The 25,831-nt window shown below is 58.7% G+C and overlaps 1 protein-coding gene across 1 annotated transcript; it reads right to left on the bottom strand.

The window, feature by feature from the left end:
* Positions 1-4,491: 4,491 nt before the first annotated feature.
* Positions 4,492-25,591, bottom strand: LOC105491522 (matrix metallopeptidase 15). The gene is made up of 10 exons (XM_011758031.3): positions 24,828-25,591; positions 13,798-13,946; positions 13,037-13,165; positions 11,233-11,540; positions 10,719-10,880; positions 9,559-9,812; positions 9,064-9,202; positions 8,063-8,213; positions 7,796-7,911; positions 4,492-6,400 (listed from the first exon to the last, which is right to left on the bottom strand). The coding sequence occupies exons 1-10, from the start codon at positions 24,987-24,989 to the stop codon at positions 5,961-5,963; spliced, it is 2,010 nt and encodes a 669-aa protein (XP_011756333.2). The 5' UTR covers positions 24,990-25,591; the 3' UTR covers positions 4,492-5,960.
* Positions 25,592-25,831: the final 240 nt, after the last annotated feature.

Here is a 25,831-nt window from a genome sequence, read left to right as displayed (position 1 = left end):
AGTCTTGCTTTGTTGCCTAGGCTGGAGTGCAGTGGTGAGATCTGGGCTCACTGCAATCTCTGCCTCCCGGGTTCAAGCAGTTCTCTTTGCCTCAGCCTCCGGAGCAGCTGGGATTACAGGCACCCACCACCATGCCCGGCTAATTTTTGTATTTTTAGTAGAGATTGGCTTTCACCATGTTAGCCAGGCTGGTCTTGAACTCCTGACCTCAGGTGATCCACCTGCCTCGGCCTCCCAAAGTGCTGGGATTACAGGAGTGAGCCACTGTGCCCAGCCTTTCTCTCTCTCTCTTTTTTTTTTTTTTTTTTTTTTGAAGAGTCAAGGTCTTGCTCTGTCACTCAAGCTGGAGGGCAATGGCATGGTCCTAGCTCACTGCAGCCTCGATTTCCCGCCTCAGTCTCCTAAGTAGCTGAGACTACAGGCATGCACCACCTTGCCCTGTTTCTGAACAGTTTTAAATGGAATCCAGTTGATCCCATTAAGAAATCATGCTGTGACCCATGTTGAGAGAGAAGTAATATTATTTGTCCAAGAGAGGCCTCTGAGCTTGGCTGTTAGTGGAGGGGAGTTGCAAGGCTATTTCTGGCGAAGCCTGGAGTGAGTGAAAGATGTGGGGGTGGGAGGTGTCAGAGGTGCTTGGAGAGGAAACCTGAGCCTGGGGCTTGGAGCCCAGAGTCTGGGAAGAAGGGCAAGTGCTTCGGTGAGGGAGGAGCTGGGGCACGGCAGCCCTGTCCCCAGGGCCCAGTGGGGTGAGGCCTCGGCAGCTGGGAGGGAAGCGGGTGGGACAGGAATGTCCCTCTTCCCAGGCACCTGTCCTCAGGCTGGCCGACCTGTGACCCCATCCCACAGGCAGGAAACGGACACCACCCCAGTGCCCACCAGGTACCTGCACTTAGAGTAGGGATATTGGTAACAAACCATCGAGAGCCGTTCACAAGCCAGGAGCTGTTCTACGTGTTTCTAAGCATCAGCTCCACCAAGCCGCGTGATGGAAGAGGCATGACCACGTGCCCATTGTACCGGTGGGGAATTGGCTCAGAGAGGTGGAGGTACTTTCCCAAGGACGCACCCCCGCGCTGTGAGTGATGGAGCCATGGTCAGCGTCTGGGTGCCTGGAACAAGGGGCAGGCTGGGCTCAGAGCTGAGGAGATCCATGTGCTGTGGAGCCAGAGGCAGAAGGAAACAACCACCTTGAGGAAAGCAGGCGGAATCTGGGATGGGGAAGCCACACCCTGGGCCTTGAAGGGTCTATGCCATTTGCACTGGATGAGATGTACAGGGAAAAGTTTTCCAGGGGAGAGAACAGCGTAAGGAAAGGCATAGAGGCAGGCAAGTGCAGGGGACATTTGAGACAGGGCGAGAAGCCTGGCAGGGGCCTCTGCCAACACTTTGTGGGTCATGAGGCCACTTGAGAAGTCAGCTGAGGGTGGAACTGCTGCGTCTTGAAAGTGCTATAGGCCGGGCGCGGTGGCTCAAGCCTGTAATCCCAGCACTTTGGGAGGCCGAGATGGGCGGATCACGAGGTCAGGAGATCGAGAGACGATCCCGGCTAACACGGTGAAACCCCGTCTCTACTAAAAAATACAAAAAAATAGCCGGGAGAGGTGGTGGGCGCCTGTAGTCCCAGCTACTCGGGAGGCTGAGGCAGGAGAATGGCGTAAACCCGGGAGGCGGAGCTTGCAGTGAGCTGAGATCCGGCCACTGCACTCCAGCCTGGGTGACAGAGCGAGACTCCGTCTCAAAAAAAAAAAAAAAAAAAAAAAAAAAGAAAGTGCTATGAGGCTGAAAATCCCCAGCATTTACCAAGGTAGCCGAGGGGGGCTGTCCCCTACCTCCCTGTGTGGTTTCTCAAATTGTCAAGGGTAAGGAGGAAAGTCTGGGAGCCGAAGTTCCCTGAGGCAGGGCTGGAGGGTGTGGAGGGGCTCCTCTGGGACCTACACGCAGGACCCCGTGTGGCCTGGGCACTGTGGATGCGCAGGAAGCCGGCATTCCTTCCCGTTAGCCCGAGGAGAATGGCCTCTGTGTGGGCCACAACAAAAAGGCTTTTCTGCCAAGTAGAAGGGGGAGGAAGCAGCCAATTCAGCCCCTGCCCCAGCCTGAAAGAAGGCTCTGTTGGTGGCCCTGGGGTCTTTGATGCATAGAATGTGTGAGGAGGAAGGCTGATGGGCAGGGGCCACCTTGCCCCTGTCCCGATGCTGCGGCAGCACCAGGGTTGGGTAGAGCTGGGCTGCGGTGCACATTAGTCCAGCTGGGTCCTAAGGGCATGGCCATTTCCTAGCTGTGTGACGTTGGCCAAGTCACTTCACCTCTCTGAGCCTCTGTTCTCCTGAGTAAAATGTAGATGGGAAACTTGTGAGCCTTGGGGTCACAATCACATATTTAGCATGTGCCTGGTGCCAGCCCCTGTTGCCAACACCTTGCAGCCACTCAGCATCCTCTGTCCACCTCCCACAGGCTGCAGCATCAGGGCTCAGGCACCGGATGTTTAAGACTCTAAAACTCCGGCCAGGCGCGGTGGCTCAAGCCTGTAATCCCAGCACTTTGGGAGGCCGAGATGGGCGGATCACGAGGTCAGGAGATCAAGACCATCCTGGCTAACACGGTGAAACCCCGTCTCTACTAAAAAATACAAAAAAAACTAGCCGGGCGAGGTGGTGGGCGCCTGTAGTCCCAGCTAATGTAGTCCCAGCTACTTGGGAGGCTGAGGCAGGAGAATGGTGTAAACCTGGGAGGCGGAGCTTGCAGTGAGCTGAGATCTGGCCACTGCACTCCAGCCTGGGCAACAGAGCGAGACTCCGTCTCAAAAAAAAAAAAAAAAGACTCTAAAACTCCAAGCTGTGCAAATGCAGGAAAAAAAATGTTATAAGGAAATGTGTCAAATCATGTCAAATTGTCAACACAGGCTGGGAGATTATGGCGACTGAGGCTTTTCTTCTTTTTGCTTATCATTAATGTCTTAGTTTTTGCGGCTGTAATTAGTAAAAATGTAAAGGAAAAATGGGTGCTGAGGGAATGGGGGCTGCGAGGGGCCCAAGGTGAGTTTAGGTTACAGTCACCTTAAAAAACAAAAAAACTATTTAAAGATGCAGGCTCCTGTTTAATCCTGGGGAGAAGGGACGGGGGTTAGGCCTCAGGCAGGCCTGGGCTCCGGGCTCTCTGGACGTGGAGGGGAGACAGGGCCTAGCTGCCCTGCCCACCCCTCCTCATGCAAAGCCCCCTATAAGGATAGATAGGGCTCTTGGATGGGCCGTGCCTTCAGCCACGAGGCCTCTGAGATTTTAGCAGCGAGCTTGAGGGAGGAAGGCTCATTAGGCAGTTTATTAGGCAGTTTCCTGAGGAGCTGAGGCCTCTGCCAACTCACTCCACTGTCCTTGGCTGTGAGGAAGGGCTTGACTCAAGGCTTTTCAAACTCTCCTCTCATCCCTGGGCCCCCACACTGCCCTCCACCTGCCTGGTGACCTCTGGGCTTTTGGGGGACCCTAGGGACTCAGGTAGGAGGCAGACCCGGAGGGACCCCGTGGCTTCTGCCACAGGAAAGCTGACAAGATGGCAGCTGCTTGGAATCCCCCCTGCTGCTGCCAAGGCCCCTGTGGTGGGGGAGCTCGCCGGCTGTTTCCTAGATGAGCCTGAGAGAGAGGCCTTCGAGGTTTCCAAGGGCCAGCACTTCCTACTCTCCTCAGCCAGTTTCAACACAAAGAGAGGAAGGGGATGGGATGGGACCGGTTGTGGGTGTGGGGGCTGGGCCTGGAACAGGAGGAAGGACCCTGCCTGAGGACTTGCAGAGGCCTGGCCTGCTCCATGGTGGGGGTGCAACCCCTACTGCGGCAAATCATCACATTCCTGGGGGCCCAGGCTAGTACCTAAGAGGCCTGGCCAAGAGCATGGATGTGGGGGCTAAGGAAGACCTCCCGGGTCCACAGCCATGCTCAGACTCAAGGGACCGTGACGCCTCAGTCTCCTGCCCTCCTGGGGTATCACTTGCACCCTGCACAGGCCTGGGTGGGATTTTCTGCTTCTCAAAGATGAAAGGGCAGGTCTTGGGTGTCTGCCACTCTGAGCAGCATGTGTGGGGAAGGGAACTTTTGGAATCAAAGTGGCACCATTTCCCATCTCTCTCTGTGCCCGGCTCTGGGCTCCCGTTAGTGTTCAGAACCCAGCCTGGGAGGCCTGGCCTGGCTCTTCCTCCACTCCTAGATGGGAAGGGCTTGTGGCAAACTGGGTTGTCTTCTCAGCACGAACAAACAGCAAACTAACTCCATGCTCCCTCCTGCCCCACCCCGGCAGGGTGACCCCAGGTGCCCTGCCTCTCCCTTTTCTGGACTCTTGAGGGCAGCCCTAAGCTCTGCCCCTCCCAAGGGCCATCGGGAAGGAGCCCCCACGGAATTGGAACAAGGTCTCCTTGGCATTGAGGTCAAGCCCCCTAACCCTAGCAAGGGCTGGACCCCCACCACCTGCACACCCTTCCAGCTGGAGGCTCCAGCCCAAGGCCTTACAAACAAGAACACACTTGCCAGCTGTACAATTTATTCAGTGCACATTATTTACAGAAATCAATGTATGGGGGTGGACACGGAACCCCCGCAGCCCCACCCCTTGGCTGGCTCTCCGGTTCTGCAGGGGGCAGAAGCTGCCGGACCCGCACTTGGAGCCAGTGCACGAGACACCACTCGCAGAGGCCAGCAGAACCCTTCGCCCCCAAAGCGCCTCGGGGATCCTGGGTGGCAGACCCCACTCGCTCAGGGCCATGGGGAAGCAGAGCCAGCTGTACAGTACCATTTCCCACAGCAGCCACAGCCTCCTGCTTGCTTTGGGAAGGAAAAGAGGAAGGAGGCATCTCTGTCCTCAGGGCTGAACCCCGGAGGAGGGCAGCCTCAGGCCACAATGGGCTCCTTAGTGGGGTTCACAGTCTGATGCGTGGCTGGCCTATCCCCACCAGTGTCTCTCCTCCCAGGACCCTGCGGGCACAGGGAGCTGGAAGGGAGGAACTCCGCATGCCCAGTGCCTGGCACTGTGGGCACCCAAAAGGTGGGCACCCATTCACAGCCATCCACTGCCCAGGCCTAGGCACCCGTCAGCCCCCTCTCCCTGGGGCTCAGGACACTGGCAGCTGAAGCCTGAGGGAGCTGGAGCTTAGGCCCCTGAGGCTGGTGGTGTGAGTGGGAGAGGGAGGGAGGAGGTGCAGCATGGGGGACAGAGGGTTCTAGCTCAGGGAGGCATCTCTGCTAGGGGCGAGGCTGCTGCTACCCCGGGGAGAGGGGCCTTGGCATACTCCCTTTGGTCCGTGGTGAGGCAGGCCCAGGGCCCTTTCTCCAGAGAGGGAACGAGGTGTGGGCCCAAGGGGAGGTGGGAGCTGGGAGTTGCTGCTGGGGGTGGGCTGCGTTCTCAGGCACAAGGAGCCAGGGTCGCTGAGGCTGTCAGAAGTGGATTGGGAAGGAACCAAGCCTCAACACAGGCTCAGGGGCCACGGCCCACCTCCCTTCCATGTCCCCTTCGGCCTGGGGCTGCCCCTGGGTGGAAAGCTCTTCCTCAGGCCCAGAGAGACTCACTTGGGAGGGAGCGGACCAGGGGGGCCAGCCAGTCTCCAACTGGGTAAAGAGTCTGCAGTTACGGCCCGGGGCTCAGGCTGAGGAGGGGCTACTCTTCCAACGTGGGCCTCTGCCCCTCTGCTCCCCTAGCTGTGGCCAAGCCAGAGGACGATGGGGGCCTAATTCCCTGTCTGGAGCAGAACTACAGTTAGAAAATTCTAAACACCCTTCCCCGGTCGGGGAAACAGAAACAAATGGTCAAGTAAGGTGCCAAAAACAAAACAAAACAAACACCTGGGCATAAATAATGAGGGCGGGGCAGACAGGGTGTGTGAGGGCTGAGAGGGGCCCCTACCTGGGGGCGGAGGGAGCCCCTGGGAGCCATCTCAAAACCACAGGTGCCCCCTGAGCACCGTGAGCAGGAGTGCCGGGGGGTCAGACCCACTCCTGCAGCGAGCGCTTGCAGTACAGCAGCACGCGCGGCGCACCCTTGCGCTGCATCTGCACAAGCGCATATGTGAGGCCCAGGACGCAGAGCAGCAGCAGCAGTGGCACCAGCACCATCACCACGTTCACCGTCCGTGCCACCTCCTCCATCTGCACCACCACGCGGCTGCCCCCGTCCTTGTTGGCCCCAGCCCCAGAGTCCCCATCCCCATCCTCCATGTTGCTCTCTGCGCTGTCCACCCCGGGCTCTGTGCCTCCGTGGGGGTTGAAGGGCGGCCGGGCCACGTCGGGCCACCGGGGGCCTGGCTCCACGTGCTCCTGGCAGCCCATGAAATCCCGCAGGATGGACTTGGGGTAGCCGGGCTCCATCCGCAGGCGCTCATTGTCGAATTTCCAGTATTTGGTGCCCTTGTAGAAGTAGGTGTAGGCTGTGGGGGCAAGGAGGCCAGAGTGGCTTCAGGTCGAGCCCAACCACCAGTGAGACCATCAAAGGCCAGGACATGCCGAGGGCTTCAAAACGCCCTTCTTGTCATTTGCTTCCCTGGGCATTTTCAAATCTTCCCCTTCTCAACTTGGAGGAGCCAGACTGAGGCTCAGAGGGTTTTGGGCTGAGGGAGGGTTTTGGGCTGAGGGCACGACTAGAATCCTGGGTTTCCTGACCAGACTGACATTAGCTGGGGTAGGGCCTGGAAGGGTCCTATAGCCTGCTGGGTTGGGTGCTGCAGTAAGGGATCCTGCTGCCCCTTGCCAGAACTGGTTTCACCTCATACCAGAGGTTCAGGGTCTTGCTCAAGGCCACACAGCACCCCACAGTTGTTCTAGAGCGGAAGGAACCTGGTGCTGCCTTGGGCTGGCTCTCTGGCCTTGGACACCTTGCCAGCATCCCATCAACACCAGGCAGGGCCAGGTTTCAATCAAGGGGTGAGCAGAAGAGATCAGAGCAGCTGCATAGTGCCAAGCTCACATACAGAAGCTGTGTAACGGGCCTGAGCACTGGCAAAGCAGACAGGGTCCCCTCTGAGTCACCCAAGCTGAAGTGTAGTGGCGCAATCACGGCCCACTGCAGCCTTGATCTCCCAGACTCAAGCGATCCTCCCACCGTAGTCTCCTAAATAACTGAGACTATAGGTGCAAGCCACCACACCTGGCTGATTTAAAACATTTTTTTTGTAGAGATCGAGTCTCACTATGTTATCCAGGCTGGTCTCGAATTCCTGGACTCAAGCGATCCTCTCGCATCGGCCTCTCCAAGAGCTGGGATTACAGGTGTGAGCCACTACACCTGGCTGGTTTTTCTTAAATGCACTAGAGACCTTGCTAGAGAAATAGAAGAGGCACAGCTCTCTGTCTCTCGGTTATAATGACAGAGACAGGGCTTTCCTTCTAGGTAGATGAGCGATGCCCTGGGAAGATTTTCACCCCTAACACTCTGAGCCAAGCCTGCCCCACTCAGGCTCAAGGCTCCCCTGGGATTGCCTGGGGGCAGCTGGACTCTGTGGGCATCAGGGCAGTTCCGAGCTGCAGCTCCGGATGCAGGCAGAACTGGCCTGGAATCCTGACTCCGTACCGTCCTGGCTGTGGGATTTGGGCACTCTGCTCAAGCTCTCTGGTTTATTAGTTTGCCTGTGTGTAAAAAGGGAATTTTAACCACGCGGGAAGGACCGGGGTGTCAAGCTAGGTAAGCTCCCAGCCCAGAGCGTGACACAGCGTGTCCCCTATACACACCATCATAGTGCCGGGTGACCGTGGGCAAGCCCTGCCCCATGGTGTGTGTAGCAGGGGTTATTAGGTGCTGGGCAAACTGGGAGGGGCTGGCCAGGTACCTGCATCATTGCTCAGGAAGGCCCCTTTAGGGGAGGCAGGGATCCCCTGCCAGATACTGATGGACTTGGGGTAGCCAGGGTCTCCACGCTGTGTCTCCTCGTTGAAGCGCCAGTACCTGCGACCAAAAGCACCAGGCTGTGGACCTAGAGACCTTGCTTGGGCCAGGACCCATTCCCCACAGGCAGTGGATTCTTTTTGGGTAGGCCTGAGGTTGAGGGGGGCCTAGCCGGGGCCTTCTCCCCTTAGGGGAGGGGTGCACTGCTCACCTGTCCTCTTGGAAGAAGAAAGTGTGGCCTGTGGGCTCCCACCAGATGGCTGTGTCGATGCGGTCATAGGGGATGCCCAGGCCATAGCTGGTCAGCGGCTGTGGGTAGCCGGGCTCCAGGTTGGCTTCTCGAAAGAGCCAGTAGCGGTCACCTGCAGGAGAGGTGGGAGGCAAAGTGAGGACAGGCCTGGGGCTGAGGGGTGTGTGTGGGAAAAGAATGCTCTTCTGGGCCCACAAATCCATTCACATCCACTGCTGTCCCCCTAAGGCACACAAAATCACACTCACACCCCTCTACATATCCATGACAACATACAATGCAGTCACCCGCACATCACGTGCCGCACTCACGGACACCTGAGGCACACTTGTTCCCATGAGCAAGTCACCCGCTCACACCCGTACATGCCACACGCCACCCACCCCCACACATATAGTTCTTGTATGGGGAGGGGGCTGCCTGGTCTCTGGGTCTGGGGGCTGTGTCCCTGGAGCACACTCGCAGCCCTCAGTGTGTGGCCCAGCGCTCCCTGCTTTTGGTGTGGGGCAGCCCTGTCCTCATGCCTCGCTCATGCCTCGCTGAAGCTCAGGACAGTGGGGTTAGAGCCCCGGCGGACCCACCACGGGGCGCTGCCCTGCAAGACCTTGTCTCTGCAGACAGACCACAGAAATCCGGCCCCGGAGTGGGCTGGGGGCACCTGTTCTTATGAGGATGGGGCTGCTGGAGGCAAAGAGGCAAGGACAGAGGGAAGCAGGGCTGAGCCCTGTGCTGCACGAGGTGGCCAGGTACTTCCGGGTCACAGGTCCAACTCTGCCCCCGGCCTCTATCTTCCTCCCGTCCCCACCTTGCTGCTGTGTCCCCATCCTCCCAGAGTGAGCCCACAGTTGGGGCACAGGACCAGATATGCAACGCAGCCCTTCACCCCGTCTTCCCTCGGGTCCAGCAGGGTCAGAGGTCATGGCAGGAAGGGTGCCCAGCCCCCTAACCCTACCCCTGCTCACCTTTGAAGAAGACAAAACGACCGTCTTGGCGCTCGTAAGCAGCGCTGATGTCACTAGGCAGACCACGCCAGAAGTGCCCAATGGGCATGGGATAGTTGTCCAGGACGCGGTTGTGCCGGACTCGCCAGAACCAGCGGCCCTGGGGAGGGCGCGGTGTGAGCAGGCAGCACAGGCAAGCTGCCTTGGCCAAGAGGTGCCATCCTCAAACCACCCCTTCCCGGGTGAGGGTGGGCTCAGGGAGAGGACACTGAGATACTGAGGCAGGCAGTGGCTTGGAAACTCAGGGCTGCACAGAAACAGCCCTGAGCTGGGGAGCTGGCACTAGGGCTTGCTATGTGACCCTGGACAAGTCCCTCAACCTCTCGGGCTGGATTCCGCCTCATCTAGAGCTGAGGGCTTAACGGCTCCCCGGGTCCTGCTGAGTGAGGGTGGGACAGGGGGCCCAGAGCAGCCAGCGAAAAGGCCCAGGGACAGGCATGGGAGGCAGGGCCAGACCTTGAACACGAACATCTCCCCGCGAAGCATGGCCACTGTGTCAAAGTCCCCATCGCAGATGTTGGGGCCATACTGGTCGGGCCGCTCTGTGGCTCGGGGCTGGGCTGGGGGGCCCGGCTTTGGGGGCCGCTCTGGCTTTCCACCTGGGGGTGGTGGCTGGGGAGGCCGGGGCGGCCGGTGGTCGGGCCGGCCTGGCCGCCGTGGCGTCACAGTGGGGAGAGGCTGGGTGGGCTGTGGTTGACCGTCTGGGGTACCTGCAGAGAGGCAGTCTGTTCAGAAGTGAGGTCTGTGTTCCTACTCAGAATCCTGGGCCCCGGGCCCCCTGCACAGGCCCACCCAGGTGGAAAGTAAAATCCTGTCCAGCTACAGCAGACCCCTCCCCAACACCTGCCTCCATCCTTGGTGGGACCTGGGTCCTCCTCCTTCTAGCCCCTCCTCGACCTCCCCACACTGACCTTGCGTCACTGTGCTCCTGAGGGTGTCTGCCTGCATGTCCCCTTGGGGACATTCCCCTTGGGATGCCAGCCTGCTCCAGCAGAGGCTTCAGGCGTTTTGGACTCTGCATTTCCAAGTTGCTGGGGATGCAGCAAGGGGTGCCCATCAAGTGCCCAGCATGGCAGGAGCTGCCGGCCCCGAGCAGGGCTCGGTGTGAGCACAGGGTGCAGGCCCACTGAACTGGCCCAGGGGACCTCACTGCTGGAGACTTTCTCGGGTGGGCCCTAGGTGGGGGGTGGCACTTCCTCAAAGCCACTGGGAAGTGATAAACTGGCAACACTGTGAACAGAGCTGTGACAGGCTCAGGCTGGAAGTGACGGTGGGAGGGGGCGGGTCCTGGGATCCCCAAGGCACTTGTGGTCTAGTAAGAATACTGCCAAGGGTAAGGAGAGGAGGGTCATGAGGAACAATGGTGCCACCTGTGTCCCTTCAAGGCCTCTAGCCTGTAGCCACAGCCTCGAGTGAGGGCCAGGCGCTGGAGGCAGTCAGCTCTGGGTTTCACTTCCAGCACCACCATTTATTCCCCAAATGATGTGGGCAAGTCACGAATCCTCACTGGGCTTTGGGTTTCTCATCTACAAAATGGGGATGGCAGTAATGCCTACTCCTCATTGGGCAGGGACTTGAGAGCGGCATGCAGAGCCTGCTGGTAACAGCCCACGCACCGTAGAGCTGCTGGATGCCACGGAGATCATCCTCGGGCAGCTTGAAGTTGTCCACGTCCTTCCACTGGTAGAACGGCGCCATGATGGCATTGGGGTTGCTGGAGTGCTCCAGCCCCAGCGCGTGGCCCAGCTCATGCACTGCCACCAGGAAGAGGTTGTTTCCTTTCGGGGACAGGAGGAGGCAGCACAGTCAGCTCTGGCCAGTCCCAGGACCTAACCACCCCGGACCCTCCAGGCTGAGGCTGCCAGAGAGCCTGCCCTTGCTTCCCTCTTGGAAGAGGCTGAGCTCTTTTGGTCTACAACAACCCTCTCTGAGAAATGGGTACAATCATCCTTTCTTGCCTCCCCTTGGAGATGGTGGGACAACAGACTGAAATGAGTGTAGTGATCCGGAGACAAACACAGGGGAACTCTCTCCTCCCAGCTCCGCGGCTGCTGAACCCACTCAGCAGGGCACTGTTGCCCAGCTCTGGCGCCACCTGCCCTGCCCCCAACCCTGGCTAGCTGTCCTCACCATGCAGGTCAGTGCTGGAGAAGGTCCAGGGCTCATCTGCGTCAAAATGGGTGTCCCCGCCCAGGCCGGGGCCAGGGAAATAGGCGTGGGCCAGAAAGCCACCGGTGCCGTCAAACGGCGAGCTGTCGCCATGGAAGCCAGAGGCAAAGAGTACCATGATGTCGGCCTCCTTCTGCCGCCGCAGCCGGATGTCCTCATAGGGCACCTCCTGGAAGACCAGGGGTGTGGCCTGCTCCCACACGCGGAAGGCCCTGCGCACCGCCTCCATCGAGTGGTACCAGCCCAGCTTCTCCGTGTAGTTCTGGATGCTGGGGGTGGGTGGGAGATGAGTGAGCGGATACAGGGCCAAGGGCCTACTGTCCTCTGCTGGCCTGTTCCCAAGAGGGGCACGCAAGGTCACCAACAAGCCCGTTAGTATCAATTGGCAGTTTGCTTTGATGTAAATCATAATTTGAATTTGTCAAATCCAGGAGATCATGAAGATATCATTAAATTAAGATTGCACTGTGGCAAATAAACTGATTTTAAGTAAGAGAGACATTAAGTAAACTAAAATACAGGTACTATGTGGCTGGGGGAAAGATCTAGAAAATGGGATGCAAATGGGTGAGGTTTGGGAAACACAGGCTGAGCAGTTCTGAATGTTGAGCTCCAGGGTCAGACAGACCTGAGTTCAAGGCCTGGCTCTAACAGTATCTGTGTGACCTTGGGTAAGTAACTTAGTCTCTCTATTTCCAACTTCTTTCTTTTTTTTTTTTTTGAGATAGAGTCTTGCTCTGTCACCCAGGTTGGAGTACAGTGGCACGATCTTGGCTCACTGCAACCTCCGCCTCCCAGGTTCAAGGGATTCTCCTGCCTCAGCCTCCTGAGTAGCTGGGACTACAGGCACACGCCACCACACCCGGCTAATTTTGTATTTTTAGTAGAGATGGGGTTTCACCATGTTGGTTAGGCTGGTCTTGAACTCCTGACCTCAGGTGATCCACCAGCCTTAGCCTCCCAAAGTGCTGGGATTACAGGCGTGAGCCACTGTGCCTGGTCAGTTTCTTTATCTGTTAAGTTAGAAAAGTGTGTGTGTGTGTGTGTTACTTTCTTCACTGGGTTCCAGTGAGGATTAGAGGAAGTAAGTTGTAGCCAGAGCCTGCATTTGATGAAGTATGGCGAAGCCTGCTCTTACACATATAAATCACTTTCAGCTCTGTGTGCTAGAGAGACTTCCATTAAACCTGAAGGGAATATTTTAGTTGGTTGTACCTTGAATTCACTCGGGGCTTGAGGTCTAAGTGACCATAGGAGCCACTCTTCCTTGGGAGATGGAATTCAGAGTGGGAACAGAGCCAGACTGGAACAAAAAGGGGAACCCTTGGGGCAAAATCACATGGCTCAAGGCACACTTGGCTGGGGGCTTTTCTTGCTCAAGGACTCAGCAAAAAGGATGAGGGTCCCTGATCCAAGGATTCTGCAGGCGACTTGCCTGTTCACTTGATGGATGCCTGGATTCCTGCACCCCAGCCATCCTCCACCCCTCGCCGCAGTCTGTGCTGGGGCAGTAGCCCAGCTGTGCCCAGTGAGGCCAGCCCCTGTCTGCAGGGCAGTGGGAGGTGGGGAAGGACAGGGCGGAAGTAGCTTGAAGGGTCCTGACCTTCTCTCAAGGGAGACTGCCTGGCATGTGTGGCTGGTCTCATCAGTGTGGGAGTGGGCTGGTCTGTTGAGGCTGGGTGCCCCGGGGTGGGCTCTGGGAAAGGAGGCCTGAGGCTCGGCCTGCCAAGGGGCAGACGCCTCCCTGGGCAGCTGAGCCCCCTACCTGAAGGTCAGATGGTGGTTGTTCCACTTCCTCCCGGTGAGGGCATAGCGCTTCCGCCGCCGCCGCAGATTGGCTTTCACTCGTACCCCGAACTGGTCCGGCACCCCACAGCGGGGCCGCTTCATCCACCTGTGACATGGGCACAGAGGGGTGGGCATGGAGCCTCTCCTCCACACACCTGCCTGTTCTGGTACTGCCACTTCCAGGCTTCCCAGCTGCCCCTCCTATGACATGGTGGGGATGGGGGACTCTCAGCTTCAACTTCCAGTAAAATGGGCAAAATGCCTGTATTGGAAGACTGAGTGCCCAGAAGTGGCTCAGTCAAGGTGAGCCCTTCTCTCCTTATCACCCAGTAATGGAGGGTCGCTCAAGGCCTTCTGTCCTGGATACGTTATGCCCTGTGCATTCTTTTCAGGGACATGGCTTTAGGTCATGTCACTTGTTAGATTCGTAGCCATGCCTAGCTAGGATTTCCCATCCACAGCTCCTGGACTGCACCTCCACACTCCCCTGGCCATGTCAGACATCACTAATCGATCACTGTGCTCCTTACTGCCAAGGCCTGGATTCTGCCCTTGGAGCTTTCTCAACACAAGGCTTTGGGCAGCCACTCCAACCAATGAGAACTGGCATGGAGGACCAAACCATTTGGCATCTCTTATCTAGGCCACTCTTTTCTGGAAACTCCACATGCTGAGCCCTCTAGAACAGGCCAGATGGAGGGCAGGTGTCTGTGGGGTCTGGATGAGGGGGGAACTCACTCCTTGGTCTCTTCGTCGAGCACACCCGTGACTGGGATCCCGTAGAAGCGCTGCATCTCAGCAAGGGCTGAGGCCAAGATCTGGGCGGAACGCATGGTGGACATATGGCGGCTGGGCTGGGGTAGGTAGCCATAGAGCCGCAGCCAGTTCTGCAAAGAAGCCACAACCCCGTCAGCAGGTCCTGGCACTGCTACCTCCAAACATGTACAGCCTGTGCCAACTGCTTCCCACCACCTCCACCACCGCTGCCCTATCTGAGCCATCATCACCTCCTGTCCAGGTGACCGTGTGAGCCTCAGCACCCTCCTCCCTGTCATCTCTCCTCACAAGAGCCAGAACAAAGGCCAGGTCAGATCTGGTCAATCCTCTGCTTAGAACCCTCTGAAGATTTCCCATTGCAAAGGAAAAGCCATTTGTACAGGAGCCACAAGGTCCTCACTCTGTCACCCCACCTTAGCCAGCCCTCACCACAATCCACCCAGCTGGGCACGCTCCTGCCTCAGGGCCTTTGCACTTGCTGCCCCTGCTGCTTGAGGCACTCTCCCGCCAGACAACTGTGTGGCTTTCATCCTCATTTTCTTCAGGTTGTTGTTTCCATACCACCTTATCTAAGAGGTGTTCTCTGACATGTTAAAAAGGCCCCATCAGCTATACCCTGCAGCCCCTCCTTCCCCCCATGCTTATCACCCATCTAATGTACTGTATATTTCGATTAGGTGTTTGCTATTTGTCTTCCCCCATTAGGACAGAAGCCGTGTCCACAGTAGCTGACAACTGCACTGGCCCCTCCAGGGTCGGCCCCTACCAGGCCAAGGAGACTGCTGGGGACCCAAAAGGATTGAGGACCTCTTGAGGCCTCACCCTTTGGCACTGCTCCCCAAAGACCTTAAATCTCCTGGAAAGAGTGGACAGATGCAGGTACCCACCCAGGATGGAGGGCGGGATAGAAGCCTGAAGCCCAGGCCCTGGTCTACTACAGTCTTCATTCTCCCTGGGCCCTAGCTTCCTCACCTATAGAATGGGGAACCATGGGCTGTTGAGGGGTGAGGTTTGAGGAAGGCAGCCTTTGAAAAAGCTGGTACACAACAGGTGTGCCCTTCCCTTTCTAGGGCTTGCTTGGCAAGTCTTCTCATCCATCTACCACCCACCCTGCCAGATGTTTCTGAACACCTTCTGTGCCAGCTGGGAACCACGGGAGGACTAGGCTGAGGCATCCCGGCCTTCAGGAACTTACAGTCTTCCTGGGAGACCCAGCCCACCCAAAAAGCAAGGAACCCACACCCCACGAGTCGCATGGCCAAGCCAGAGGGCAGAGCCAGGCCGAGCTGTGGTAGAGAGGGGGTTCTGCCCTGTCTGCTTCATGTCCTCAAGCTTTCAAAAGCACGGTGACCGCCATGGGAGGCAGTGAGCAGAGACCAGGGGCTGCCCTGGACCTTGGCCACTGCAAGTGTCTGTGTCTGACTTGTCTGGGTCTCTAGGGGTATCCAGAATGAGAAGCCCTTAAGGCCGGCCCTCTGAGTGCTCTGGGAGGTGAGGGCTACACCCTGAGGGCCCAGAGAGCAGGGGAGTAGCTGGACACAGAGGTTGCTTTAGGCTGACAGCTCACATATCTGCCTGCCACCAACCTCACATCTAATACTTCAGGCACTTGCTCTCTCAGTGCCATCCACCAGCCCAGCCCTGGCACCCGGCCAGGTCCCTGGTGTGGCAGGGCAGGCCAGCTCAGCGGTACCCAGGCTGCTGATAGACGGAGCAGCTGCTGAGCCAAGGAAGGCAGCATGGAGAAGCTGCCAGGGTTGCAGACTGGATGTGCGGCCACAGCTTTGAGGCCTCTCAGGACCCGGGAAACAGCCCCAGAGCAATGGGGTGGAAACATGGAGCTGAGAAACCACCACCAGCTCTGGGGACAGGTGGAGCTAGGCAGAGCCTGGCTTGGTTATTTCCGAGGTGACTTCACCTCCTTATCTCTCAGTCGGTCATCGGTAAAAGGGGGGTTGCACCAGGACCTGCCGCATCTCCCGGGTTTCTGTGAGGAGGAAATGGGCAGTGCACGCTAGTGCCTGTCACGACCCTGGGCAGCAGATGGTGCTCGACACACGTGCAAATGAGAGACCCAAGGCCTGTGTGGTTGTCCCTGGGGCAGGCAGCCTTCGGCCTCCTTGACCCATCGTCAACCAAGAGGGCTGATGGGTCTGGACTTTCCAAGACTGGTGATGGGCCAGGCTCCACCAGAACCCCAGAGCGGAGGGAGGCAGGAGGCCCCCAGGGCCCCTCCACCAGCACTCCTCACTTCTGCCCCAGGGCGCATTCCCACAGCTCAGTAAGATACTGGCAATGTCGTGGGTACCCTCCCTGTTGTTCCCAAGCATGGGAAACCTCTCCCAAGGCTCCTGTGCTGGGGGGTGTGGAGTGGCAGATCCACCATCCTTAAAGGACAGTTTCCCTGAAGGTGCTTGGGGAGATCCAGAAGGCGAGGCCATGATGCTCAGCCAGCTCTAACGGCAAAGGGAATGCAGCTGGCTGCCGGCAGATTAGGGCACCTCTACATCACCTATTTGCATACGGTAAAAATATCTCTGGGAGCGCAATCATGGGCCACTGAGGGGCTGATTAGCGGTATCTGCAGAGTGATAGGAGGGGAGGGCGGCGGGGCGATCAGTCTGGGGCCCCGGGGAGGAAAGCGAGGGTGCTGGCCTGTCTGCAGTGAAGAGCTCCAGAGACCAGCAGAGGGGCCCCTTCAACCCCGGGGCCAGTTCAGGGGCTGCCAGGAGGGTCCCAAGGGCACTATGGATCTTCCACACAGAGAAGCAGTATTGAGTTCCAGGAAAGTGAAGAGCTTCCATCTCACTATCAGCCAGGCTTCAGCCCTCAGTCACCTGGGGTGAAGAGCCAGAGGCTGAGGATGGGGGCACCCCTTGGGCAGTGATTGGGGGAGTTGGGGGGTGGTAGGCAGAAACACAGCCTTGGTGCAGACCAGCCAAACCTCTGGATAACAAGGTGAAGCTGACAGAGCACGCCTGACCAGTGACAGCGTGCTCAGGGTGGCTGAATGCCAAGTGTCCATAAATCTGCCCGGGTGGCAGCAATACCACCCATAGGACTGGGAGCTTCCTCCTTTCCCCAGGGTCCAGGAAGAAGTTTCCCGGCACCTTCCTGCCACACTAAGTGGGACAAGTTCGGGAGAACACAGGAGGGAAGAGACAGCAGGGGCGGGGACCTGAGGGCAGGGCCGGAGGTGCTGCTGCTTCCAGGTAGGCGGTGTGGGGAGCTTACTGAACTGCTTTGCTGCCACTGGGCAAAAGGCACAGATGAGTCCCCAGGTCACGACTCCCAGTCCCAGTGTTCAAGCCCTTGCTGCTCTCCTGGTAACTGTAAAAACTGTCCCTAATAACAAGGAACCTCTTCCTGCCACCTAGACTCACAGGTGGGGTGAGCCATGTGGGTGAAGCTTTGCTTCTCAGGTGAGGAAACTGAGGCTCAGAAAGTCTGTAAGTGGCAGAGTAGGGTGGGATATGAAGCAGGACTTGTTTCTTCTGCCACCAAGCCCACTGTCCAATGGGAGGGAAGGAGGGCTCTGGGGCCATGAGGGCCCCTCCCCTCTGCAGCTTGGGGTGTGGGCTGCTATGGGGGGCCACCGGCCACTGTGGTCCTCTCAGCCATTTCTTTTTTTGAGACGGAGTCTCGCTCTGTCACCCAGGATGGCGTGATTTCAGTTTATTGCAACTTCTGTCTCCTGAGTTCAAGCGATTCTTCTGCCTCAGCCTCCTGAGTAGCCGGGACTGCAGGTGTGCGTCACCACACCCAGCTAATTTTTCTATTTTTGGTAGAGACAGGGTTTCACTATGTGGCCAGGCTGGTCTCGAGTACCTGACCTCAGGTGATCCGCCCACCTTGGCCTCCCAAATTGCTGGGATTACAGGCTGAGCCACCACACCTAGCCAATTTCTTTCTTGACTTCCAGACCCCATCCCATTAGTATTTATTGACACTTCAGGTGAGTGGCAAGGAGATATGGGGTCACCAGGAGTCAGAAGGGTGGTTCCTGGACCCCGGCACACAGGAGAGGCCATAACCGCAGCACCTGAGTCTGGCATGGGCCAGCCACCCATTCCAGCGTCCAGTGAATGCTCACTGTCACTCCTGAAAGGTAGATTTATGACCATTCCCATGATACAGACAGCAAGGTTCAGAGATAGTGAGTGCCTCACCCAGGGTCACAGAGCTGACCTGGGCTGGAACTGGGGCTATTGGACCAGGCTGCTTCTGAGGTATCACCAGCTCCTCTTGGCCTCAGGCTGGGGACACTGGGCCTTTCTCAGGAGCAGTGCCCAGCACAGTACGGGGAAGGGTGCCTAATCCTCCCCACACCCAACATCTCTGGCCGGGTCTGGGCGCTGGGCCATCTCAGTCCACCCTCCCCCACAGGCTGCCGAGAGGGTTGGTGTAAGAAGCCGCTAGATCAATACTGTGCAGTGAGCAGCCGCCACGGTGGGGGAGTGGGGGTGGGGTGGGGGAGGGGGTGAGCGTCTGCTGCCGCTGCCCCAGCCGGCCCTTCCAGCTCCTCCAGCACTCAGATCTGTAGAGCTGGCCGGCAGACCCTCCCCCAGGGCCCTTATCAGACCCCAGGAGATAAGGACACTTTCTACTGGGCTCTGCTTTGCCTCTGTCACCCAGGTTCTGTCTGCAATCTGAGCAGACCCAGGCAGAGTTGCCCAGCCAGGCACAAAAGAAGCCTTGTCAAGGCTGCCAGCGATGGATCCGGCCCCCAGACCTTTTGTTGCCTTGTGAGGTCCTCACCATGCCCATCTCCCCTACCCTGCAGTCTTGGTATTGCGGGCTCTAGGGAGCAGGCCAAGGCTGTGCCCAGCTCTGTACTCCCAGCCTCTAGGCACAGAGCCTGTGCTGAATGGGACAAGTCCTAAGACAGCCAGGGAGCTTGCAGAAGGCGGGGTGCACACTCCAGGCCCACAAGGTCCACCTAGATCAGCAGACCTGAGCCAAGAGTCCACTCACCAGCTGGGTGGCCCCAGTACCATAAAGCCCAGCCACCCCCAAGGCCTCCACGGACTACAGCTGGCCAAAAACTCATCCAGCCTGCATCCTGCAGACAGGGGGCGCTCACTGCCACCCAAGGCAGCCCATTCTCTTTCCAGACAGCAACAACTGTTAGCCCTTCCTCAGGCTGAGCGGAAGTCAGCCCCTGAGGGCCGCCCCTTGGTCCCGACTGCTAGTCCACGTAACAGGCCCCCGGGCAACGGAAGATGGCTAGGATAACTTTTCTGAGCCTTAGTTCCGTCCTCTGCAAAATAGGGCCAAGATCATCACTCCGATCCACCAAGCAGGGTTGAGAGCACCCCCAAGGCCAGTAAAGGAAGGTGGCATGGGCAGGGCGTGGTAGCTCACGCCTGTAATCACAGCACTTCGGGAGGCTGAGGCGGGCAGATAACGAGGTCAGGAGATTGAGACAATCCTGGTTAACACAGTGAAACCCGTCTCTACTAAAAATACAAAAAATTAGCCAGGCGTAGTAGCACGCGCCTGTAATCCCAGCTACTCAGGTGGCTGAGGCAGGAGAATCGCCTGAACCCGGGAGGTGGAGGCTGCAGTGAGCCGAGATTGCTCCATTGCACTCCAGCTTGGGCCACAAGAGCAAGACTCTGTCTCAAAAAAAAAAAAAAAAAAAAGGCGGCGTTGAGCCAGGTCCTCCTTGGTGGATTGCCCACTACCTTTAGAGGCAGTATGGTCCACATTTCAGCGCTTCTAGGACACACATGCTTAGTTTGAGCTTAAATCTTCTCCCTCCCATGGGTCTTAAAGCGAGTTGCAGGTGGGGGCTGGGACTCTGGATGGTGGGGAAGTCCAGCAGGAGAAGCAGGAAGGAGGAAGACGTCTTGAGGTCTGACCACTTCTTTACCCAGCAGCCTTCCAGCCTGCCCCACACTCCTTAACTTGGAGGAAAAAACAACCGGGTTCCCTGGCCAGTGGGCGGGGTGAACAGGCCTCTGTTAGCCAGGAGTTTCAGGCCTGGCTGGGGGCCCGGCCTTGGGTCCTCACCTGGAAACCTCCCTGCAGGTGCTGACTCCTAGATGGGGCTGTCCACAGGGTAGAGCTTGGTTGGCTGGACAGATGGGGGCAAGGCTGGGTGGGCCTGGGGGCAATGCTGTGTTTGGCTCAAACAGCTCAGGCAGCTCTGGCTCTACCTCAGACACCTCCTTCCCACCTGGATCGGGCCCAGCAGAATTCTGCATGGTGGAACTTCCACAGGATGGCACCCTAGGCTCTGACCTGTAGCCTTTAACCCTGCATGGGGGTTCGGAGCTTGGGTTCCAGGCCAGACTGAGCTGGGTTCAAATCCAAGTTCTGCCACTCCCTGGCTATGGAATGTGGGGGTCATTTTTCTCGACTCACAGTATTAGTTTTCTCTTTTGTACAATAGAGTAATGACAGCATATACACTTGAAGAGTTAATACAAGGATTAAACGTGAAAATGCTTACAAAACATCCCCAGTTTGTGTCCAGGACAGACACAAATATGTTGAACGTGCTCAAAAATAACACCTGCTGTGCCGGGCGCTGTGCATAGCATTTAGTGTTTTGCACATAAATGCAATGAATCTCCCCAGTAACTCCATCAAACAGATATACTATTGCTATTCCCTTTTTATAGGAATCCTAAAGTTCATACAGGTTCAGTGACTTGCCCAACAGTAAATGCCATTCACTTCTGTCACTGTGTTTTGCACTATTTTGCCAGGGAGGCTCTGGACACAGGGTGTAGGCCACCGTGTTGTGCACTGTTTTGCACTATGTATCAGGTGCCATGCTCATAAATGCTGAACGTGGAGTTAAGACTCTCACCCCTACAGGGTGACAGTCACTCCTAGGGGAAGGACAAGGCAGTGCCAGTGCCAGTGCCCTGGAGAGGCGATCTAGACCTCGGCCTGCATCACCACCAGCCAATGGCAGCAGGATGGGGGGCATCTCCAAGGGCTGGCTAATGGCTGGAACCAGGGGCTCATCCACCTGTCCTGTCACTGGAGGCTGAGTTGGGTCTCTTACACTTTTTCTTCTATTGCCATGAGGGCCATGGGATTAGGGAAGAGGCATCCCTCTTTGCCTCTGGGATCCAGGTCCAGCTCCATGGCCTCTGGTCTCAGGAATCCCTGGAACCTGTGTCCCACTGTGAAGCAGCCCTATCTGAGCCGTCACTCAGGGCTGTCCAGCCAGATGGTGCCTACTGTGTCTCAGGTCTGGAGTGTTCAGCCGCCTTCAGGGTCCCAGTCCTCACACTCAATGGTGGGCTTCTCCCAGGACCCTCTTTGTAAAGGAGAAAGATACGAGCAGGGTCCGCAACCCCTCCGTGTCTTTACTGACTCAGAAAACACATCTCCAGGACCAAAGCACTGCTCCTGCTGGAGTGTCCAAGCGAGGGAATCACCTAAGCCTTGGGATGATATGGAGGATATCCATTCTGATCTGATCTGGAAAGTAGTGGTGCTCACAGCGACCCCCACAGCTAGCCTGAGGCAGAGGTCAAACTCCCAGCGGGCAGAGGTGATGATGGCAGGGAACATCTGGACCAAACAACAAAAGGGCCACAGAGGGACAGCCAGAACAAACCGCTTGGCAGGGAGGGGCTTTTCCATGCCTGCAGTATGGCCATCCTGAGTGGGCATAAGAGACAGCAGTGGGCACTGGGCTTTTGGGGAAAGTCTTCTTTTGGGGGTGGGGATAGCGTGTTATTTCCATGTTACTCCTCTCCACATTCATGGATATCTTTTAAGTATCGATATCCCGTGGGGTTGGGCAAAGGAGGTTATTTGTGTTCAGAGGTTACGATGGGAAGGTCAGGCCAATACACTGCTCAGACAAGGAGCTTACACTGGGCTGTTCTCTGCAAGGAGACAGATGACTGGCTGGACCTAAGGGCAATCCCAACTCGGAAACATGGCAAGGGCTGGGTGTGAAGGGCATGGCCCAATGAGATCTAGGTCCTTGGCTGTGCCAATCAGACCAGTTCTCGCTGGGTCTTGACACAGAGCATGGAGAGGAGTGATTTGCTACTAACAAGAAAACAGAGTAAAAAGCAGAGACAAGAGGGGAGGGGGAGAAGATTCAGCTTCTGTAGATTCCCAATGACAAGGCCCCGCTATTAACCCCCTTTTCTTAGCTGGTGGACAAAGACAGCATCTGTAGTTTTGCTCTGTTAAAAGAAAGAGGAGACCAGTGGGGCCCGCCGGAGCCAGCATGGAAGTACTAGTAGAGACTGAAACGCAGGAAGCCCGAGACTGTGGCTCACCTGAAGGTCGAAATGAGAATTCACGCCGACCCCCCCAATCCCCCAACTCCCCGCCGCCTCATCTGCTCTGTGGCTGGGTAGGGGCTAGGAAGATACTCGTGGGCCTGTTCAGGAAGCGTGGGTGGATCTGTTTTGGTGGTGGTGGCACCACACCTGTGAACTCTGGCAGCCTGAGTCACCTCCACAGAGCAGGCTGAGGGCCTGAATTGTGCCTGGGAGGAGGGGGTAGGGGGAGACGGGTGAGATAAGAGCTCCCCTGGTGAACCTGGAGACTCTCAGCCCTGCAGGGCAGGAACAACAGTGGGCACCTCAGCCAGGTAGGGATCTGGCCCGGAATGACTACAGACTGGGACCGGACATCTAAGGGAGAATGTGGGATAGGGCAGGGCAGCTCAGCGGTGGGCTAGGGCCTGGCAGGTTGCAGGTGTTTCTCAGTTCCTAGCACATGCCAGGTTCCTTGATGTCTCAGCCTTGCGAAACTCCCGTGGCTTCCACCCTGGGAGGGGAGAAAGGAAGTGGAGAGGGGCTGGCCTTGGCTCAATTGCCAAGCTGCTCCGAGAAGGTCCCAGCCGTGACCCAGCTGGAGGCCTGAAGCTGTGCGGATGCTGGGGTGAGAATGAGAGAGCCAGGCCTTCTCTGAGGAAGGGAGGCTCGACACAGGGTGTAGGCCAGGCCCAGGAGTCTGAGGCCACAGCCTCCTGGCAGATGGGCTGGCTGCTGAGGCCATTTGACTCTTTGGGCCCACATGTGGCCAGACCTGATGGGACTCCAGAAGCAGCCTGTACCCAAAGCCAACTGTAGGAGCTGGGATACTCCACCTGTCTCTAGCCCTCTATCTGCATGGCTGCCAACATTCAGGGCTTCCTAAACCTTCCAGGGTCTCTTCCAGCCACTGCCCAGGTCCAACCAAAGTGTCTCCCCAGGAGTAGGGCTCCAGGACAGTCACAATCTCCAGATCAGGAGCACGGTCTGTGATAATGCAACCACAGCTTCTTCCCTGGCAGCACTGAGCTGTGGGCACTCCCTGAACTGGGGGGCTGGGGTAGGGGTGAGATGGAACCGGAAAAGCAGAAGAGAGAGAGAGTGAAGCCCCCTCCGACTACAGGTCCCTGCACCCCAGAGCAGCTCCTGGCCAGCTAGGGTGCCATTAGCAATGCACAGCCATCAAATTCCATCACTGCTTCCTATGTACAGACACCATCCCTAAGTAAATTAGAAACTCAAGGGTGGGATTATGACTTGAAATTCTTTGGCACTCCAGCCCAGAGTGGCAGGTGGGCCCAAACGGCACTCTCCGCCCAGTACTTGGGTCACTGGCTGAGGGGTAATCCTCACCAACAGGAACCCCCTAAAACTCCTGCCTGCCTGTGTGAATGGGGTGGGGGAGGGTGGCCAGACTGGGTTGGGGCGGGGCTCCTATCCTGCCTCCTGCCAGGGCCTGGCTCCTTGCAGCTCTCCCTGGCCTGGCCAGGGAGGGAGGACAGAGCAGGTGGGGAACTGGCTGGGACGTGTAACTCGAGCCCAGGAGGAATTCCCTGCCCTTCCTCTATGCTTTTATTAAAGTAGGGAGGGGAAGGGCAAGCTTCCATCGGAAAAATCTCCCAGGGAGCCCGGGGAGATGGGAAAGCCGCCGTGGGCCAGGGAGGGAGCACCAGCCCAGCTGCAAATAGAAACGGCGCTCCGGCCCGCAGCCCGGGCAGCCCAAGGGCACCAAGGCCTGAGCACCGTGCAGAAGCGGCTCCGGGTGGTTCTTTCTCCCTACTCCCGGCCCAATCCTCTCCCCGCCTATCTGGGGCAGGGAGCTGGTCTTAGAAGTCGGGGAAGAGAGGACCCTGCTCTTGCTCTGGGGCAACAGAGCTGGCGCCTTCAGTGTCCTCGCTCGGGAGACACCATGGAGCTGGGGCGCTGGCTGGACCCGGCTCTACGCCGGGATGCCGCGCCTGGTCACCCGCGGGAGCCATCCACAGCGGGGCCCCAGGAGGGACGCCAAGAGGGCTCCTAGCGAAAAGAGGCGCGGGGTCCACCCTCTCCCACCCGGGGCTTCGACGTAGGGGGGCTGTTGGAAGGAAGCGCTGTGGGAGGCAGGGTCCGTCCTTAGGACCCCGCCCGGGCGTGGCCAGGCTTCCTCGCAAGAGCGCAAGAAAGTAGCCAAAGCGCCCCCGCAACCCGAGTCCGCTGCCTCAGCTGTTTGCACCCATCCCCCCCGCATCCCGGCCCGCCGTGTGCGCCTCGCTATCACCCAGACGAGAGGCTACCTGGGCAGGAGCGCTGTTGCCCAGCTGCCCAGCTCCTGCTCCGCCTGTGGCTGTCCCCGAGAGCAGCCCCCTCCCCACTCGCAAAGAGCGCCACTGCGCGCCAGCCGGGCTCTCGAGGAATCGGCTGCCCTGGAGGGAAGGAAGGAGGGGAGGCAAGGGCTGGGGGCGGCGGAAGCGGCTCCCGGGACACAGGCTGAATGTGGGGGGACCGGGGTGGGGGCTCAGTGCCCAGAACAGGGCTGTACTCGGAGTAGCGGGGAGGCGCGAGCCCTGCGCCCTCCAGGGTTTGGGAAGAGGTGCGCTGCAGAGGGCGAGCTGGGGAGGGGCAGCCTGCCAAGTCCCCTTTCTTCCCCGCCACGGTCCAGAACAGGGGGCGCGTCTCCGCTCCCTCCACCTCCACGTCTCATGCTGCGGGCGTGGCGCCTCCCTCTCTAAGCCCCCAGCCCGCAGCCAAAGGGCAGGGCGGGGGTCTTACCTCGGCATGGACCTCTGCGTCTTCGGCCGCTACGCCAAGGCCCAGGCAGCCCAGAAGCACCAGGAGCAGCGGCAGCAGTCGCGGCCGCGCCGCCTCCTCCCAGTCGCCAAGGAGGCTGCCAGTCCAGCCCGGCCGTCCGGGCGCGCTCCGGTTGCTGCCCATGCTCTCTGCGCCCAGCCCGGCCCGGAACACTGCACGCCGGGTCCTCGCACGCGCCTTGGAAACTTGCGACGCTCCCTGGCTCCTGGCCCGGCGGGCGCGCCGCGCACCTCAGGCTCCCGGTCCCCGCTGGAGCCGCCTAGGTCGCCTCGGCAAATTCCCAAGCCCGAGGAGAAGCGGGCAGGGCAGGTCCGGGAGCTCGGAATCAGCAGGCGGGAAAGGGGGCCGGCCGGAGCTACCCCCCGCGGGGTCCCGCAGCCTTGGCGCCCAGAGCCTGGGGCCCGGCTCCCGAGAGCGAGCGCAACTCCAGAGCCTTTGTCTGGCTCAGCGCTCCGGCCGCCCGGTCCCGCGGCGCCCCCTGCGCGCCCAGCTCCCTCTGTCCATGCCCGGGGCCGGGCGCTGCCCGGAGCGCGTGCCTCCTGCCCGGGGATTCTGCTCGCCGCCGCGCCCGACCGGGCCCGGGTCCCCACGCAGTCCCGGGAGGAGGCGCAGGGAGCCCACCCGAGAGAGCGAGCGAGCGAACCAGCCAGCCAGCCAGCCAAGGAGCGGGCGCCCGACGTCCCCGGCGAGTTCAGCGCGGCTCCGGGCGCTCCCAGCCCTCCTCCCCGCGCGCCGCGGCCGCCGCGCTCTTAAAGGGCCAGCGTGCTCCCAGTGCGCGGACCCGGGCGGGGACCGGGGGCGGTGCCCCAGCCAGCGGCTTCTCACGAGCAGGTGCGGGCGGCCGAGGCCGGGCAGGTGGGCGGCCCATTTACTCTTCCCAGAGGGCGGGAAACGTCTCCAGCCCACCCCGCGTCACTCTCAACCCAGCGTCTGGGGGACAGGGGTGACCTCCAACGCGATCCCCC

The sequence above is a fragment of the Macaca nemestrina genome, chromosome 18, assembly GCF_043159975.1.
Source record: "Macaca nemestrina isolate mMacNem1 chromosome 18, mMacNem.hap1, whole genome shotgun sequence".
In the NCBI taxonomy this organism is placed as follows: domain Eukaryota; kingdom Metazoa; phylum Chordata; class Mammalia; order Primates; family Cercopithecidae; genus Macaca; species Macaca nemestrina.
This window is presented reverse-complemented; position numbering and strand designations above follow the sequence as displayed.

Excerpts from the sequence above, each read along its gene's own strand:
- LOC105491522 (XM_011758031.3), bottom strand. The coding sequence starts at position 24,989 with ATGGGCAGCAACCGGAGCGCGCCCGGACGGCCGGGCTGGACTGGCAGC. Across the intron at positions 13,947-24,827 it reads ACGCAGAGGTCCATGCCGAG|AACTGGCTGCGGCTCTATGG; the intron begins GTAAGACCCCCG and ends GCTTCTTTGCAG. Across the intron at positions 9,203-9,558 it reads GGGAGATGTTCGTGTTCAAG|GGCCGCTGGTTCTGGCGAGT; the intron begins GTCTGGCCCTGC and ends CGCCCTCCCCAG.